Source organism: Podarcis gaigeae (assembly GCF_964106915.1).
Source record: "Podarcis gaigeae genome assembly, chromosome: 8".
Taxonomy (NCBI): Eukaryota; Metazoa; Chordata; class Lepidosauria; order Squamata; family Lacertidae; genus Podarcis; species Podarcis gaigeae.
Window position 1 is genome coordinate 68,963,118 of NC_139684.1, and position 15,552 is coordinate 68,978,669.

The 15,552-nt window shown below is 44.7% G+C and overlaps 1 protein-coding gene and 1 long non-coding RNA gene across 2 annotated transcripts in view; one reads left to right on the forward strand and one right to left on the reverse strand.

Annotated features, from left to right (window-relative positions):
• The window catches only part of LOC310850008, a 136,685-nt gene that overhangs the window by 54,294 nt on the left and 66,839 nt on the right, over positions 1-15,552 (reverse strand). The window lies entirely within an intron of this gene.
• Positions 1-15,552, forward strand: part of SERINC2 (serine incorporator 2) — a 31,381-nt gene that overhangs the window by 12,136 nt on the left and 3,693 nt on the right. The window contains exons 4-9 of the mRNA XM_083750874.1: positions 3,378-3,457; positions 4,798-4,935; positions 7,478-7,647; positions 8,497-8,587; positions 11,202-11,346; positions 13,178-13,390. Coding sequence (XP_083607000.1) covers positions 3,378-3,457; positions 4,798-4,935; positions 7,478-7,647; positions 8,497-8,587; positions 11,202-11,346; positions 13,178-13,390 — 837 coding nt within the window. The remainder of the gene's footprint in view (positions 1-3,377; positions 3,458-4,797; positions 4,936-7,477; positions 7,648-8,496; positions 8,588-11,201; positions 11,347-13,177; positions 13,391-15,552) is intronic.

The window sequence follows — 15,552 nt, forward strand, 5'->3', positions numbered from 1 at the left end:
TAGGTCCAGTTGCAGACGACTGGGCTTGCGGCGCTCATCTCGTTTTACTGGCTGAGGGAGCCGGCGTACAGCTTCATGTGGCCAGCATGACTAAGCCGCTTCTGGCGAAACCAGAGCAGTGCATGGAAACACCATTTACCTTCCTGTTGGAGCAATACCTATTTATCTACTTGCACTTTGACGTGCTTTTGAACTGCTAGGTTGGCAGGAGCAGGGACTGAGCAACGGGAGCTCACCCCTCACTGCGGGGATTCAAACCACTGACCTTCTGATTGGCAAGCCCTAGGCTCTGTGGTTTAGACCACAGCGCCACCCGCGTCTCTTTAAAAAAGCTGGATACCAATCTATTAAACAAATAAAGGCAGGGCTTTTGTCTTCTGAAGTTGACCTTCGTTTGTTCAAAACCAGCAGGTCAGTTTCACTTGTGTATTGTTCGTATCATTAATATTATTTTTGGAGGGTCATGACAGATGAGAATAGTTTGACCCAGCTCCTCTCCATGGGCATTGGGCCATTTTTTAAAAAATTGCCTTTCTTCTATGAAACTCACCAGGCAGATTTTATTCATCTGTACTCAGAACTAAGTCCCATTGAGTAGTTCTAGGTAGGATGGTACAGCTGCAAGGTTTTGCAGGTGACTTCTCGACCATCTCATGGAACAGACCCAGATGTGATGATGATGATGATGATGATGATGATGATATAATTTATTATTTATACCCCGCCCATCTGGCTGGGCTTCCCCAGCCACTCTGGGCAGCTTCCAAAAAATATTAAAATACTGTAATACACCAAACATTAAAAGCTTCCCTAAACAGGGCTGCCTTCAGATGTCTTCTAAAAGTCTGGTAGTTGATGTTTTCTTTGACATCTGGTGGGAGAGTGTTCCACAGGGCAGGTGCCACTACCGAGAAGGCCCTCTGCCTGGTTCCCTGTAAGTTGGCTTCTTGCAGTGAGGGAACTGCCAGAAGGCCCTTGGTGCTGGACCTTAGTGTTACCTTCAGCAAGGTTGCTGTGCATCACATGCCCCCCCAACTCCTAAAAACGTTTAGTTAAGCCTTCACTCCAGCCTGATGGCCTCCAGCAGTTGTTGAACTCCTACTCCCATCATCCCTGACCATTGGCCAATCTGGCTGAGTCAGATGGGAGTTGAAATCCAGCGTCATTTTCCAGGCACAAGGTTGTGAAAAGCTGTTCTAGTTCCTCCTTCCTGCTTTGCCTACATCATAGAGCAGCAATGCTTCAGACGCAGAGCCAAGACTTACGTAACTCCGCATTAGCCAATGCTAAATGCCTTCATACCTTTCCTGAAATAGGACCAAGCAAGATATAAATAAACCCTGCTTTAAAATCCTCACTCAAAATAAAGCACCCTACCTTTTGACAAGGGTTTCTTTGCCTGTGCCCTACAAAGCTCCAACTTTCCTGGATAATTTTTGAGTTCTAATGTTCTTAGGCCTTCTAAAGCAAGATTGCTGAGGCTGCGACAGCTGATATTTAAATATTTCCCAACTGCAACTTATTGTGAGTGGTGTGACTACGGTCTTCTGGTTGGAAATAGCAACTCTGTTTTCCAATGGGGGAGCGCAGGAAGAGCCAGCATGGTGTAGTGGTTAAGAGCAGTAGACTCGTAATCTGGTGAACCAGGTTCGTGCCTCCGCTCCTCCACATGCAGCTGCTGGGTGACCTTGGGCCAGTCACACTTCTCTGAAGTCTCTTAGCCCCACTCACCTCACAGAGTGTTTGTTGTGGGGGAGGAAGGGAAAGGAGAATGTTAGCCGCTTTGAGACTCCTTCAGGTAGCGATAAAGCAGGATATCAAATCCAAACTCTTCTCTTCTTCTTGTCCTGAGTCATACCATTGGGTCATCTGGTTCAGTATTGTCCACACTGACTGGCAGCAGCTCTCCAGGGTTTCGGACAGGGCTTCCCTCCCAACACTACTTGGAGAAGCCAGGGAATAAACCTGGGGCCTTCTGCATGCAAAACAGATGTTGTGCCCCTGAGCTATAGTTCTTCTGTTTCTCTTTGAGCCTCATAGTCACCTGCAGCCTCTTAGCTTACTTATTTATTCCTTCAATGTATTCTTTGCTTTTTGTGGCCAAACCCTCACAAAGCGATGTACAGAGAGAAATGGAGAACAGCAGACCCTCAGGTGCAGAGACTTAAAGCAGTGAGGGGATATAGAAAAATAGATGCATGAGGGATATCGAAACGGGGTCACCAAATGCCAAGGTGGTTTTTTTTTTGGTTGTTTTTTTTTTTTTTTTTGCATATGGGTCTGATAATGTTTCCTGTGGCAGTGCACAGGTTCAGGGCCAAATTTTAGGAACAAGATGAAAGAAACAAATACTGAGCACTGGTATGCCCTGGTTTGGGACGTTGCATTCTAGGAAAAAAGCTTGCTGAAGGAGGAGCAACAGAGTGAGAGGAGATGGGTGTTTTCTGTGAAACATGACCCTGCTTTATTGACTTCATAAAAGAAGGTCAGCTGTCACAAGACACTCTCCAAATATGACTGAGTCGCTGTGGAGGGACACAGTCATATAAAGCCTAAGATGTACAGAGTTTTGGTAGGGCAGTTATAGCTGTGATGTCTCTTCTCAATTCCTGAAGGTTGTGCTTTTATTGAATGTCTTCCTGGTAATGTGTGTATGTTTTTAAAGGTATACAGTGGTACCTCGGGTTACAGACAATTCAGGTTATAGACTCTGCTATCCCAGAAATAGTACCTCAGGTTAAGAACTTTGCTTCAGGATGAGAACAGAAATCGCGCGGCGGAAGCGGGACGCCCCATTAGCTAAAGTGGTACCTCAGGTTAAGAACCATTTCAGGTTAAGAACAGACCTCCAGAACGAATTAAGTTCTTAACCCGAGGTACCACTGTATTTTAAAAGGCAGTTGTGGGGAGAAGAATCAAGGCCGTTGTGAATGGCAGAACTGAGGAGCCAAATAAATATTAAAAGGAAGAGCTCCACAATTGCAGGGTCACTACTAAGAAGACCTGTCTCTTGTGCTCGTCAATAGATTTTGTCAGTAAGCGGACATGGATTACCTGAGACACAGGTCTTGGATTAAGGGCAGGGTTGTATGGTTGGTCCTTGAGGTAACCCAGTCCCAAATTGCTAAGGGCTTTAAAGGTGAACTCCACTGCTTGAAATCAAGATCAGAAGTGAACTGCTGACTAATGCAAGTGACAGAAAAGTTGTGTTGCACACCCAGAACTTCTGTCTCTCATTAGCGTCCTAGCAGCTGCACTTTGCTCCAGATGTTTCCATCCTGGCTTAATGTTGGAGCAAAACAAATGCTGCTTAAGAGGACTTTCTAGGACTCTTCTGTTCGTTTTAAAAAGGTCTTTTCTCCTCTTCTCAACTCCAGGTTTTGGTTCTTCAAATTCCTGATACTAATTGGAATTACAGTGGGGGCCTTCTATATTCCTGATGGACCGTTCACATCTGGTAAACAAAACCTTGCATTTGCATTCCTGACTTGCAAAGGGGCTGTGATGTGCAGTAGCTTTTGTGTGTGTGCTGCTCTACATAAGGTGGGCTTGGATACTTTCTGTCCTATAAAAGCTAAGAAGAAGGGTAGTCAGAGCCATTCTTTGTCCCTGTCCCCCTCATACACCAGTGCCTCAGGATGGGAAGTAGTAGCTGTACCTTCTCTGCTGGGTGGCTTTGAGCCATCCACCATTTTAATTTCCACCAGGCAATGCTACATCTGGGGCATTGTGGGTAATTAAAATGGCAGGCAGCTCGCAAGCTCAGCTGCCTGGTGCAAGTTGCTCAGAGCTGTGTCAAAGGTGAGTCCTGCTGAGTCTTTAGAAGCAGTGTGAATAGAAGGGAACAGATGCTTTCCATTCTTGGTTTTTTAAAGCACTCTCTCTAATCCTCTTTAGCTTCTGAGCTTTCAGCAATGAGTCCTGCAATAATATTATTGTTTTCTTCCACAAACCACCTGGGGTAGTGATACTCTTATTGCTGACAGTGGGTTGTACTCAATATTCAGCTCAGAGCAGACACATCAAAATCAATGGCTGCAACTAACAAGCTCTTGGATTTTAATGGGTCTACTCTGAATAGGATTAATGGTGGATACTGGGAGGAGTCCTTTGCTGGATCCCAAATGACACACAGCTGGTACGCAAGAGTATTCACAGTCTCCATTTCCCTCTGAGTAGTGAACAACAGCGGAAGAACTGATTCCTTGCTTCCTCTTCATGAGTGATTGCACTCTTATAATAGCTGCTAGAAGGGCTTGAGGGATTCTAGGGTGGATCATGCACCTCAGTTAAGATGGCATACGAACCTGTGGATCAGGAAATTCAGGATTTGAATCTCACTTTTGGCCTTAGGCAAGGTTCTATCATTCTGTCTGTCTGTCTGTCTGTCTGTCTCTCTCTCACAGATGAGACTGGGACCCAGCACAGATGGGCCTCTCAGCCTTTCCCCTAATTCTTCACCAAGGCTTTATCCATTATGAAACATCTTTTTCTGGTTCTGTAAGATCACCCTAAGAGCCTTGCTGGAAGTAGCCAAGGGCCTATTTCATCCAGCGCCTTGTTCTCACAGTTTTGAGCTATTTTTAAGGAAATTCACCAAAATCTACACTACCGACATAGGAATCCCAGCTATGTCCAGGAAATTACGGACGTATGGGAACCCTAATAGAATTTTTACATCCCCAAAGATTACCTGTTTAAAACTCCATATTGACAGCTTGTGGATAATAAGCAATAACCCATATTTCCTTCTTTCTCTCCCCCCCCCCCACTTTATACTTTCCTCTCTCAAATAAGTTTGGTTCTACTTTGGTGTAGTCGGCTCATTCCTCTTCATCCTCATCCAGCTTATCCTCTTGATTGACTTTGCACATTCCTGGAGTCAGATTTGGCTGCACAATGCGGATAATGGCAACTCAAAATGCTGGTATGCAGGTCAGTATGGAACACTTATTTACATGTGTGTAAAATTGATGTGCTCTGTGTGTGGGTTCAGACAAGCGGGTTCCTTGGTGGGCATTGAGGGGAGCATCTGAGAAGATTGTGGTGCCCACAAGTACCACCACTAAAGGCTCCAAGAACAGACTGTTGCTGGTTTCTCCACCCCCCACCCCTTTGTGTTAAATTTATATTTTGGGTCTCTCCTATTTCATATTTTCCTAATGATGTCATCACGCTGCAGTTTGTGTAGACACTGACAGATGGCGCTGTGAACTACAGCATGATAGCAGACTGGGTTCTCAGAGCTCCTGGGCCACCGCAGCAGTGTTGGAGGGCAAGGAGGAGGGAGCTGGGAGTGGGCAAGCTGAGATTTGGTCTGAGAGGAGGGGTGAATTTGGCAAGGGTTGGTGAGTGAAGTATGCAGGGGTCGAGCCCCTAGTATGCTATACTTTTCTATTAGTGCTGTATTTTTCTGCTCTCTTAGCCACTCCTAGAACATAAATATATGTCAAACAGTGCAGAGTTTAAACTGTGTGTACTGGTTCTGATTAGTCACTGTGGATCCTCCTCTTTCAATTTTTTTTTAAAGTTATAATCAAACTTGGTGGGTATAATAATAATAATAATAATAATTTATTTATTTTTTATACCCCGCCCATCTGGCTGGGTTTACCCAGCCACTCTGGGCAGCTTCCAACAGAATATTAAAATACAATATATTAAAAGCTTCCCTAAACAGGGCTGCCTTCAGATGTCTTCTAAAAGTATCGTAGTTTTTCTCTTTGACATCTGGTGGGAGGGCGTTCCACAGGGCGGGTGCCACTACTGAGAATGCCCTCTGCCTGGTTCCCTGTAACTTGGCTTCTCACAGCGAGGGAACCGCCAGAAGGCCCTCGGCGCTGGACCTCAGTGTCTGGGCAGAATGATGGTGGTGGAGACGCTCCTTCAGGTATACTGGAATGAGGGTATAATCAGACCCACCAAGAACCCCTCCCAAACATGTTGAGTGTAACGAGATCCTGTCCCGATTTCTATTGTAAATGCCATGTTTTCCCCTCCTTCATTTTGTTATCCCTTCCCTCACTTTTTTAAAATTAAAAAGCAATGTGCAGACTTGTCCTACTGCAAACAGATAAGCTCCCACTCCATTCCATTGCGTGGGGAGAGACTTTGGATCAGGGCAAGGAACCAGCATGGTTTTGTTTTAAAATCTGGTTCCTCTGATCATCTGGGAAGCATCCCTCTTACTGCAGGGATGGGGAATCTGTTGCCCTCAAGATGTCATTGGGCTGCAGCTCCTACCATCACTGACCATTGGCAACCCTGACTGAGGCTGATGGGAGTTGGGAGTCTGGTGCAATCTGGAGGATTGTGTAGGACTGCTACACCTGTCCATATGCACACTTACTTTGGAACACCCATTGAACTCATTGGACTTAATTCTGAGTAGACGTGCGTTGGATGGTGCTGTTAGTATTGGCTCAAAGAGAACTTGCAAGAACAGCATACGCAACAGAGAAAAGTTTTGGGAAATGAAAGGATTGGATGAGCCTCTTACCTGATGGTTCCCCTACACATGATTTGGTGTGTATGTGTGAGAACATGGCTTGCTTCTCCATCCTTCTCACTTCTCCAATACTATTGGAAGACCATGAATTAATATAATGGGGGCGCAGGTCAATTCTGTGTCCAGGGCAGCTATTTACCAGCTCCATCTGGTACGCAGGCTGAGACCCTACCTGCCCGCAGACTGTCTCACCAAAGTGGTGCATGCTCTAGTTATCTCCCACTTGCACTCGCTCTACATGGGGCTATCTTTGAAGGTGACCCAGAAATTACAGTTAATCCAGAATGCGGCAGCTAGACTGGTGGCTGGGAGTGGCCACCAAGACCATATAACACCAGTTCTGAAAGACCTACATTGGCTCCCAGTACGTTTCCGAGCACAATTCAAAGTGTTGGTGCTGACCTTTAAAGCCCTAAACGGCTTCGGTCCAGTATATCTGAAGGAGCGTCTCCACCCCCATTGTTCAGCCCGGACACTGAGGTTCAGCTCCATGGGCCTTCTGGCATTTTCCTCACTGCGAGAAGTGAGGTTAGGAGAACCAGGCAGAGGGCCTTCTTGGTAGTGGCACCTGCCCTGTGGAACACTCTTGCATCAGATGTCAAGGAAATAAACAACTATCTGACTTTTAGAAGACATTTAGGGAAGTTTTTAATGTTTGATGTTTTATTGTGTTTTTAATATTCTGTTAGGAGCAGCCCAGGGTGGCTGGGGAAACCCAGCCAGACGGGTGGGAAACAAACAAACAAACAAACAAACAAACAAACAAAAACAAACAAATTCAAATGTGGAGGGTGGGATTTGTGGCCCTCCAAATGTGGTTGGACTACAACTTCCCCATTATTCTGGACCATCAGCCATGCTACAGCTGCAGCTGATAGAGGTTCTAATCCAACAGTGGATGGAAGTCTACTTGTCCCCTGGTTTACTGGCGAGCTGTTTATCAACATCTCCCCTGCTTTCTTTTCTCAGCCCTCTTCATCTTCACGTTCCTCTTCTACGCTGTCTCCATCGCTGCAGTGGTGCTGCTCTATGTGTATTACACAAAGGCAGACGGTTGTACAGAAAACAAGGCACTCATCAGCCTTAACCTCATCTTCTGTGTGATTGTGTCTGTGGTTTCCATCCTGCCCAAGGTCCAGGTAAGATGCTGCATTGAGAATCCAAGGCTACTCACTGATGAACTTTGTGGAGCTCTCCCAGGTCTTGGTCTGGCATTCTAACCATGATGCCACACTTCCTGACATTCTATTAACTTGGGCACCTTCGGAGCAAAGCTCACACTAGGTGGCTTGTGTATCAGAAAGATGCAACACAGTGCAATGAAAAACTAAATAGTTTATAAGACAACCCCAGCTTTTATATATATATAGGTCTTGAGGGCCTAAGTCAGGCATCCCCAAACTCAGCCTTCCAGCTGTTTTGGGACTACAATTCCCATCATCCCTGACCACTGGTCCTGTTAGCTAGGGATGATGGGAGTTGTAGTCCCAAAACATCTGGAGGGTCGAGTTTGGGGATGTCTGGCCTAAGTAGACATGACTTGAGATGTGTATCTGCATTTGAAACACACACACACACACACACACACACACACACAGCAAGGGAGAGAGAGAGAGAGAGAGAGAGAGAGAGAGAGAGAGAATGAGAATCAACTGGGGTGTGCACATACTGCTAATTAAAAAGATCAGAACAGTCATGGACAGGGAATTTAACCTTTTCTTCCCCTGCTGAAGTCCTAAGGCTCTGCTCCACCCTGCCCCAAAAGCTAGTATTTAAAATACACACACACTTGGATGCTAGGGGAGGAAAGAATTAAATTATGTTTTTCTCTTTATATTTTTTAAAGCGCTAGCTAATGCAGTTTTATTTTAAAGACCACAACGGTTCCCCTGCAAAGAAGCATTTAACACTGTGCCTCGTTCAGCCCTGATTTTTGTACCAAATATTCTTCGGTACTTTTAACAGGAGCTGTTCCTCTTCCTCCACAGGATGCCCAGCCTCACTCAGGGCTGCTGCAAGCCTCCATCATTACACTCTATACTATGTTCATCACCTGGTCGGCCCTGGCAAATGTCCCAAGTAAGTAGCATTTTCCCAACCATGAACTATTTCATTTGCTTTTATTCTTAATACTGTGTATCCTGGTTTTTGTTTGCTTTTTTTTAAAAGAAAAAAACCATTGGAAGGAAAAGATCCAAAAGGGTTTACAAGCAAATGAAAACCATAGTAAAACAGTTTGCAGAGAAAAATGAGAATGCCATATAAGAGCCTTCCCTAACCTGCTCTTCCTGGACTACAATTCCCATCACCACTGGTTATTTTGATCAGAGCTGATGGAATTTGTAGTCCAATAATATAAGGAAAACACCAAATAGGGGAAGCCGCTATAAGTTCTAAATTCAGTGGAAGGCTTGGACTTTTTAAAAAAAAAATCCCTAAGACTAATTGAACTAAGTTCTAGGCACATTTTCCAATTAAGGAGCCACCACTGAAAAGGCTCTTTCCTTTTCTGCCTGATCTTTAAGCATGCCTGCCACTGTGTACACACCACTGTAAATGTGCATGTGGGTAACAGAGATCTGGTTTTCCTGTGTGCACTTCTGTGCATATTTGTGTGCAAGCTTGCGCTTACTTCTTCATGCAATGCATTGTTAAACTATGGAATCGCTCCTGCAGGAGGTGGTGGTAGTCATCAACTGAGATGGCTTTAAAAGAGGATTGGACAAATTCATGCAGGAGAGGGCTACAGATGGCTACTAGCCATGATGGCTCTGGTCTGCCTCCACGGTCAGAGGCAGTCATGCTTCTGAATACTACTTTCTGGTAACCACAGGAGGGGAGAGTGCTCTTGTGGTCAGATCCCACTTGCACATTTCCCATTAGGGTATCTGCCTGTCCCCTATGAGATCAGGATGCTGGCTGGCCTGACCCAGCAAGCTCTTCTCATGTGCTCAATAAACACACAAGACGTAACCGGCTGTACTTTTGAATAAATATGGTGTACCATTCATTGTATCAAATTGTAGATTTCAACGGAAGTTCCACTGAATCCTTTCACAGAGTCTAAGACAAGGATTTCCCAGGATGGTGAAACAAGGCTAATATTCTGGAAATCCTTGTCTTAGACTCTCTGAAAGGATTCTGTGGAACTGTAACAACCCTTCATGTGGATTATTGGACTCTAAGAACAGACAGGTGGAATATATACTTATACATGTATGGACCTGATGCATGTGAACTGACTAGAGAATGAAATGATCCACTGGGTCTTCCGCTTTTTTCATTGAACTTTATGAGACTTCTGTTGAAATTTACAATTTGATACAATGAATAGTACAGTGGTACCTCGGGTTACATACGCTTCAGGTTACATACGCTTCAGGTTACAGACTCTGCTAACCCAGAAATAGTACCTCGAGTTAAGAACTTTGCTTCAGGATGAGAACAGAAATCGTGCTCTGGCGGAGCGGCAGCAGCAGGAGGCCCCATTAGCTGAAGTGGTGCTTCAGGTTAAGAACAGTTTCGGGTTAAGAATGGACCTCCGGAACGAATTAAGTACTTAACCCGAGGTACCGCTGTATACCTTATTTATTCAAAAGTATGTTATATCTTGTGTGTTTATTGAGTATGTTTCACGTAACCATAGGTTTGTTGTTGTTGTTGTTGTTCTTATGTGCTGACATGAGTACAGTAATACCTTGGTTTGCAACCATAATCTGTTCCGGAGGTCTGTTTGTAAACCAAAACGTCGTAACCCAAGGTGCCTTTTCACCAATGGGGCCTCAAAAAAAAAAAAATTGTTCGTAATCCAAAAAAAGGTTGCAAATCGGGACACGCACTTCCGGGTTTGACATGTTTATAATCCAAAATGTATGCAAACCAAGGTACCACTGCACTTTCAGTTGAACTGTATCCCAGTGTTTACATTCCACACCAGTAGCTGGCGCTTGAAAGGATGTATTTGTACTCTGTACCCCTCAATATCCCTATCCTCCATGGTCTAAGTTTTCTTAATAAAACTACATTGACTGAGTTAACTGTTGTGGCCCTATTCTTGGGGAAGTGTCCACTTACAAGCTTGTTTCCTTGCTGTTTTCTTCCCATGTGCAGACTGTGTCTGCAAGTCTGGAACCAGTATCCCCCTTTCCCCTCCTTAAAAGGAGGCTTTGGCAAAAGCAATGAGACAGACTTCAACCCAGTATCATGAGAAAAAAACCCCAGAGACGATTCCAAGTTGGATCTCATTCACTGTGTGTGTGTTATGGAACTGATGCCAGTTTGTCTCCGTGTCACGATGACATTTCTCCCTGTTCAAACTTAGGATTTTGTTCCCTCTTTTTCCCGGAGACATATTTATCTTGACTTGAAAGACATGCCCTCTTGTTATAGCTCAGCCTGTTGTTTCTATTGACATATGGGAGAGTCGGGCAATGCCTTGTTTCTACAGCAGCCCACAGAATCTGCCTTCGCAGGTTCTTGGTTTGATGAGAAGTCTCATCTCTGCAGACCTGACAGCACAGAATACTTCCCCAGAAAGAATATGTGATTTGTTTTCAGGGGGGTGAGGAGTTCTGAGTGTGCTTTTCCTGTGTGCAGGGTGTCTGGAAGGAAGTCGATCTGCTGTTCAGCAATGTCTGCAAAGCTCAAGGTTCGCCACACCTGTTTGAGATGTTTGTCCATTTTTCATTTGCAGACAAATACTGCAACCCGACCCTTCTGATCCGAATGGAGGGCAATGGCACCAGCACCTTTCCTGCTGGTGGACAACCAACTCAGTGGTGGGATGCTCCGAGCATTGTGGGATTGGTCATCTTCATCCTCTGCACATTCTTCATAAGGTAGGAATCCATATTCATTTAGAAACCAAACTCATCTAACTTATCAGGTGTCTTGAAGGCCACGTTCTGCCCCGGGGCCTAAGGTTCTCCAGCTGTGCCATAGGCCCCTGGTATAGAGAATAGAGAGTTAGATGGTTCAAAGGACTGACTTAATATGAGACATCTTAATACATGAGCAGTGGAGACTTATGAAGCTGTTGGAGCTTTTGCTTTGGATTCAAATACAGTGGTACCTTGGTTCTCAAACTTAATCCGTTCTGGAAGTCCGTTCCAAAACAGGAGCGTTCCAAAACCAAGGCACACTTTCACATAGAAAGTAATGCAAAACAGATATATCCATTCCAGACAACCCCTAAAACAGCAATTTAACATGAATTTTACTTTCTAACGAGACCATTGATCCATAAAGTGAAAGCAATAATCAATGTACTGTACTATAAAGTAATTAAGACAGTATAAAATAAATAAGACAGTATTGTAGATGATAAAAATTAAAATTAATTTATTTTCTTACCTGCACTGATGATAGTCATTGTTTGGATGGGGGGCTTTTATCCATTACCACACAATCAATCCATCAGTAGCTGAATTGGGTTCCACACAGTCACAAAAACAAAATTACCAAAAAAGCCTCAAAAACAAAAACGCAAAATAAATAGAAAGCACCAAACTTAATTCATTCTGGAAGTCCATTTGACTTCTGAAATGTTTGAAAACCAAGGCGCAGCTTCTGATTGGTGCAGGTGCCCCTGAAATAACAGCCGACAGCCGCATTGGGCGTTCAGCTTCCGAAAAACATTTGAAAACTGGAACACTTACTTCCAGGGTTTCAGCATTTGGGAACCAAGGTGTTTGAGAACCAAGGTACCACTGTAGAACATAAGTGGAGAAAAAGAGTAAGAATTTCTGCCAAGCGCTTTATTTGCTACCACACAGTAGACAGCTAGATAGGCACCTGTAACGTCTGTGGCAGAACCATTCCTTGACCAAGAACAGGATTCTAAGCTGCTGTGGTTTAAACATAGACTACTCCACCCCAGGGCTTACAAAGAATTGCAGAAGGAAGACCACTCTATATAGCTGTGAGCGAGGAAAGTACTCTAGAACGAGCCTCTGTGTCTGACAAGCATAGCCTCAGCTCGCATCCTTATTTCTAAGAGTCCCAGGCTTCTGAACCCTTCAGACCTTGACCATCAGCTTGTCTGAGCCTTTTCTACTTTATGTATATTCTGCCTAAAGGATAGCGCCCAGAACTGGTCACTTGCTGATGTTGCGCATGATAGACTTAAAGTACATTGAGCTTATGTTAGCTTCCAGTCTCCCCCTGCTGGCAATGAGTAGTAAATCCCTTCCCCTGTTAACTGAAGAAAAGCTGTGCGCACAGCTGTCTATAAACATAACATTATACAGTCATACCTCGGGTTACAGATGCTTCAGGTTGCGTTTTTTTGTGTTACGAACCCACCGAAACCCAGAAGTACAGGAATGGGTTACTTCCGGGTTTCTGCAGTCGCGCATGTGCAGAAGTGCTAAATCGCACTTTGCGCATGCGCAGAAGCACTGAATTGCAACATGCGCAGATGCTGTGGGTTACGGCCACTGCGGGTTGCGAATGTGCATCCCGCACGGATCATGTTCGTAACCCAAGCGTCTGTCTATCTGTCTATCTATCTATCTATCTATCTATCTATCTATCATCTATCTATCTATCTCTATCTATCATCTATCTATTCAGGCACATAGTGGTGTATGCATATGCACTTAAAACAGCACCGAAAACGAGGGACGAAGGGGCATGCAACTGATGTTCTTCTCCTTGCTTTGCCTACAGCATCCGCTCCTCAGACCACGTCGAAGTGAACAGGATGATGCTGACGGAGGAGAGCCCAGCTATGATCGAAGGGGGCAATGCTGGCTTTGAAGGCGAGGGGCGCCGGGCTTATGACAATGAAGAGGATGGAGTGACGTACAACTACACTTTTTTCCACATCTGCCTCTTCCTGGCCTCCCTCTACATCATGATGACACTCACAAACTGGTACAGGTGAGTGCAACTGTCGCTCCCGTGCAGGAGGAGGGAGCAGAATTCTTCCCTGTTTGCTCCCAAGGGCAGGAGCAGAGCCTGGTGGGCGGAAATCTGCAGGAAAGCAGACTTTGGGAAAACGTTGAAAGAAAATAGCATGGCACATTGTTTAGTATGGCACTTTAGAACTCTCTGCCTATTTATATCGGGCTGATGCCTTCACTGTACTCTTTTTAACACCTGCTAAAAGCACTTTTGTTTAGACAAGCCTACCCAGGCGCTTAGAAAGTTGATGCGAGTTTGAATTTGTTTTCGCTTTTAATTTTTTCAACATCTTAGCATGATAGTTGTTTATAATTTTATTGTTTTATCTTTTAGGTAAACCACTTCGAGGTTTGTTGTTTTATCAATCAGGCAGTGTATAAATTTGATAAAAAAATATAATTAATAAAATAGGGGCGTGCATGTCCACCTCTAATCCGGGCCTAATATGGCACTTCAGATCTGTTCTAATTTGGGGGTTGACCAAACCTTGATCTGGGCACCAAATCGATGTTGAACCAACCCTAAGGTTTTATTAGGGTTTTAAACTGGGGCAATCTGGAGCTTTCTCCACCTGATCTGGCTGAAACTGATTCATTTCAGTATCTGGGTTTCTGCTGGATTGGTTACACAGTCCCAGAAAATGAGAAACAGACAACAGGCTGTTTAGAAAGGTGGTGGGCTCTCCTTCGCTGGAGGTCCTTGAGCAGAGGCTGGATGGCCATCATGTCAGGGAGGCCACTGTTGCAAGATCTGCATTGTAGATCTTACACTGAGGAAGAGATGGCCTAGAATGCTTACAATGACCCTTACATGTTAATTCTCTGGTCTGGTTCCTTCCCAGCTGAGATTACTTAGAAGGTGAGGCTGCATTTTGAAGACCCTTTGGAAATGCAGAATGTGGCTGGCTGGGTTTTTCCAGCCTGTGCACATTTTGCTGGCATAGTCTTTATTTTATTTTTTCACTTCATGTATTTATAGCCTACCTTTCTCCCAAGTTGGGATTCAAGGCAAGCTTGCAACATTTTAAAAATATGATTATAAAATACAAAGGAAGGAAAACAGGCTAGTTTTCAGAATAGTTAAATTGCAAGGAAACACATTAAAATACCAGTTGCCCCCATAGCAGCCTGGGGGTCAACATCATTTCCACCCAGTTGCCAAAGGCCTATCTAATTAAGAAGCAAAATTTCAGCAGGGCATCCCTAAAGTAAAAGAGAGAGCAAGAGAGAGACAAATGAAGACACACACAGGTGGAACAGATAGAATTTCCTAGGCTTATGGGGTATATAGAAATTGGTCTCTTCTTCTTCTGAGAGTTCTAGTATTCTGCTTTGCCCACTACTGTTGCCTAGGTAACAAGGATGGAGCATCCGTTCTCCAAGATCAAGCACTTTTTTTTTTGGTGAGGAGAAAGGAGAGAGTGACCTCCATGAAGTCTAGAGGTGCAGATGGGAAGAGTTGCCTATGCATGTGCTCCAGGGAGAGGCCATTGTGAAACAGTTCTCCCCCCACTTCATTGCAGAATCCCTGCTTGGAGTTTTCAAACTCTGCCTTGGACTGTACACCCATACATACCTGGCGCCCCTCCCATCCCCAGCTGTGAGCACCTGACTATTTATAGCCCATGACTCACTGCCATCACACCAGGCGTGACCTGTACTCCTGCCAGTGTGTTCTGCAGTGCCTTCGCTCTGAACGTTTCGTTGTCTCGGTGAGATTGGTGGCACGGTGGAAGCCGGTCTGTGACAGCAGACGTCTCTCCTGAAACCCCCCTCCTTCCACCCTCTCCAGTGCTCAGTTTCTGAATGAAAACTGACTCGAGAGGGTTTTTTCTGGGATCATTTGCAAGGACAGGCGTAGGAAGCAACTGCAACCATGAGGCAGCAAGCAAAGCACGAAGACACAGCTTGCCACAAGTGTTTCACGGGAAAAGAAGGGGCTCCTGGCTCTCCTCTAATGGATAAAAGGCAGAAGAAAGTAGATAGATTGATAGATGATAGATGATAGATGATAGATAGATACAGTGGTACCTCGCAAGACGAATGCCTCGTAAGACGAAAAACGCGCAAAAGGGTTTTTCATTTTTTGAGTTGCTTCGCAAGACGATTTTCCCTATGGACTTGCTTCGCAGGACGAAA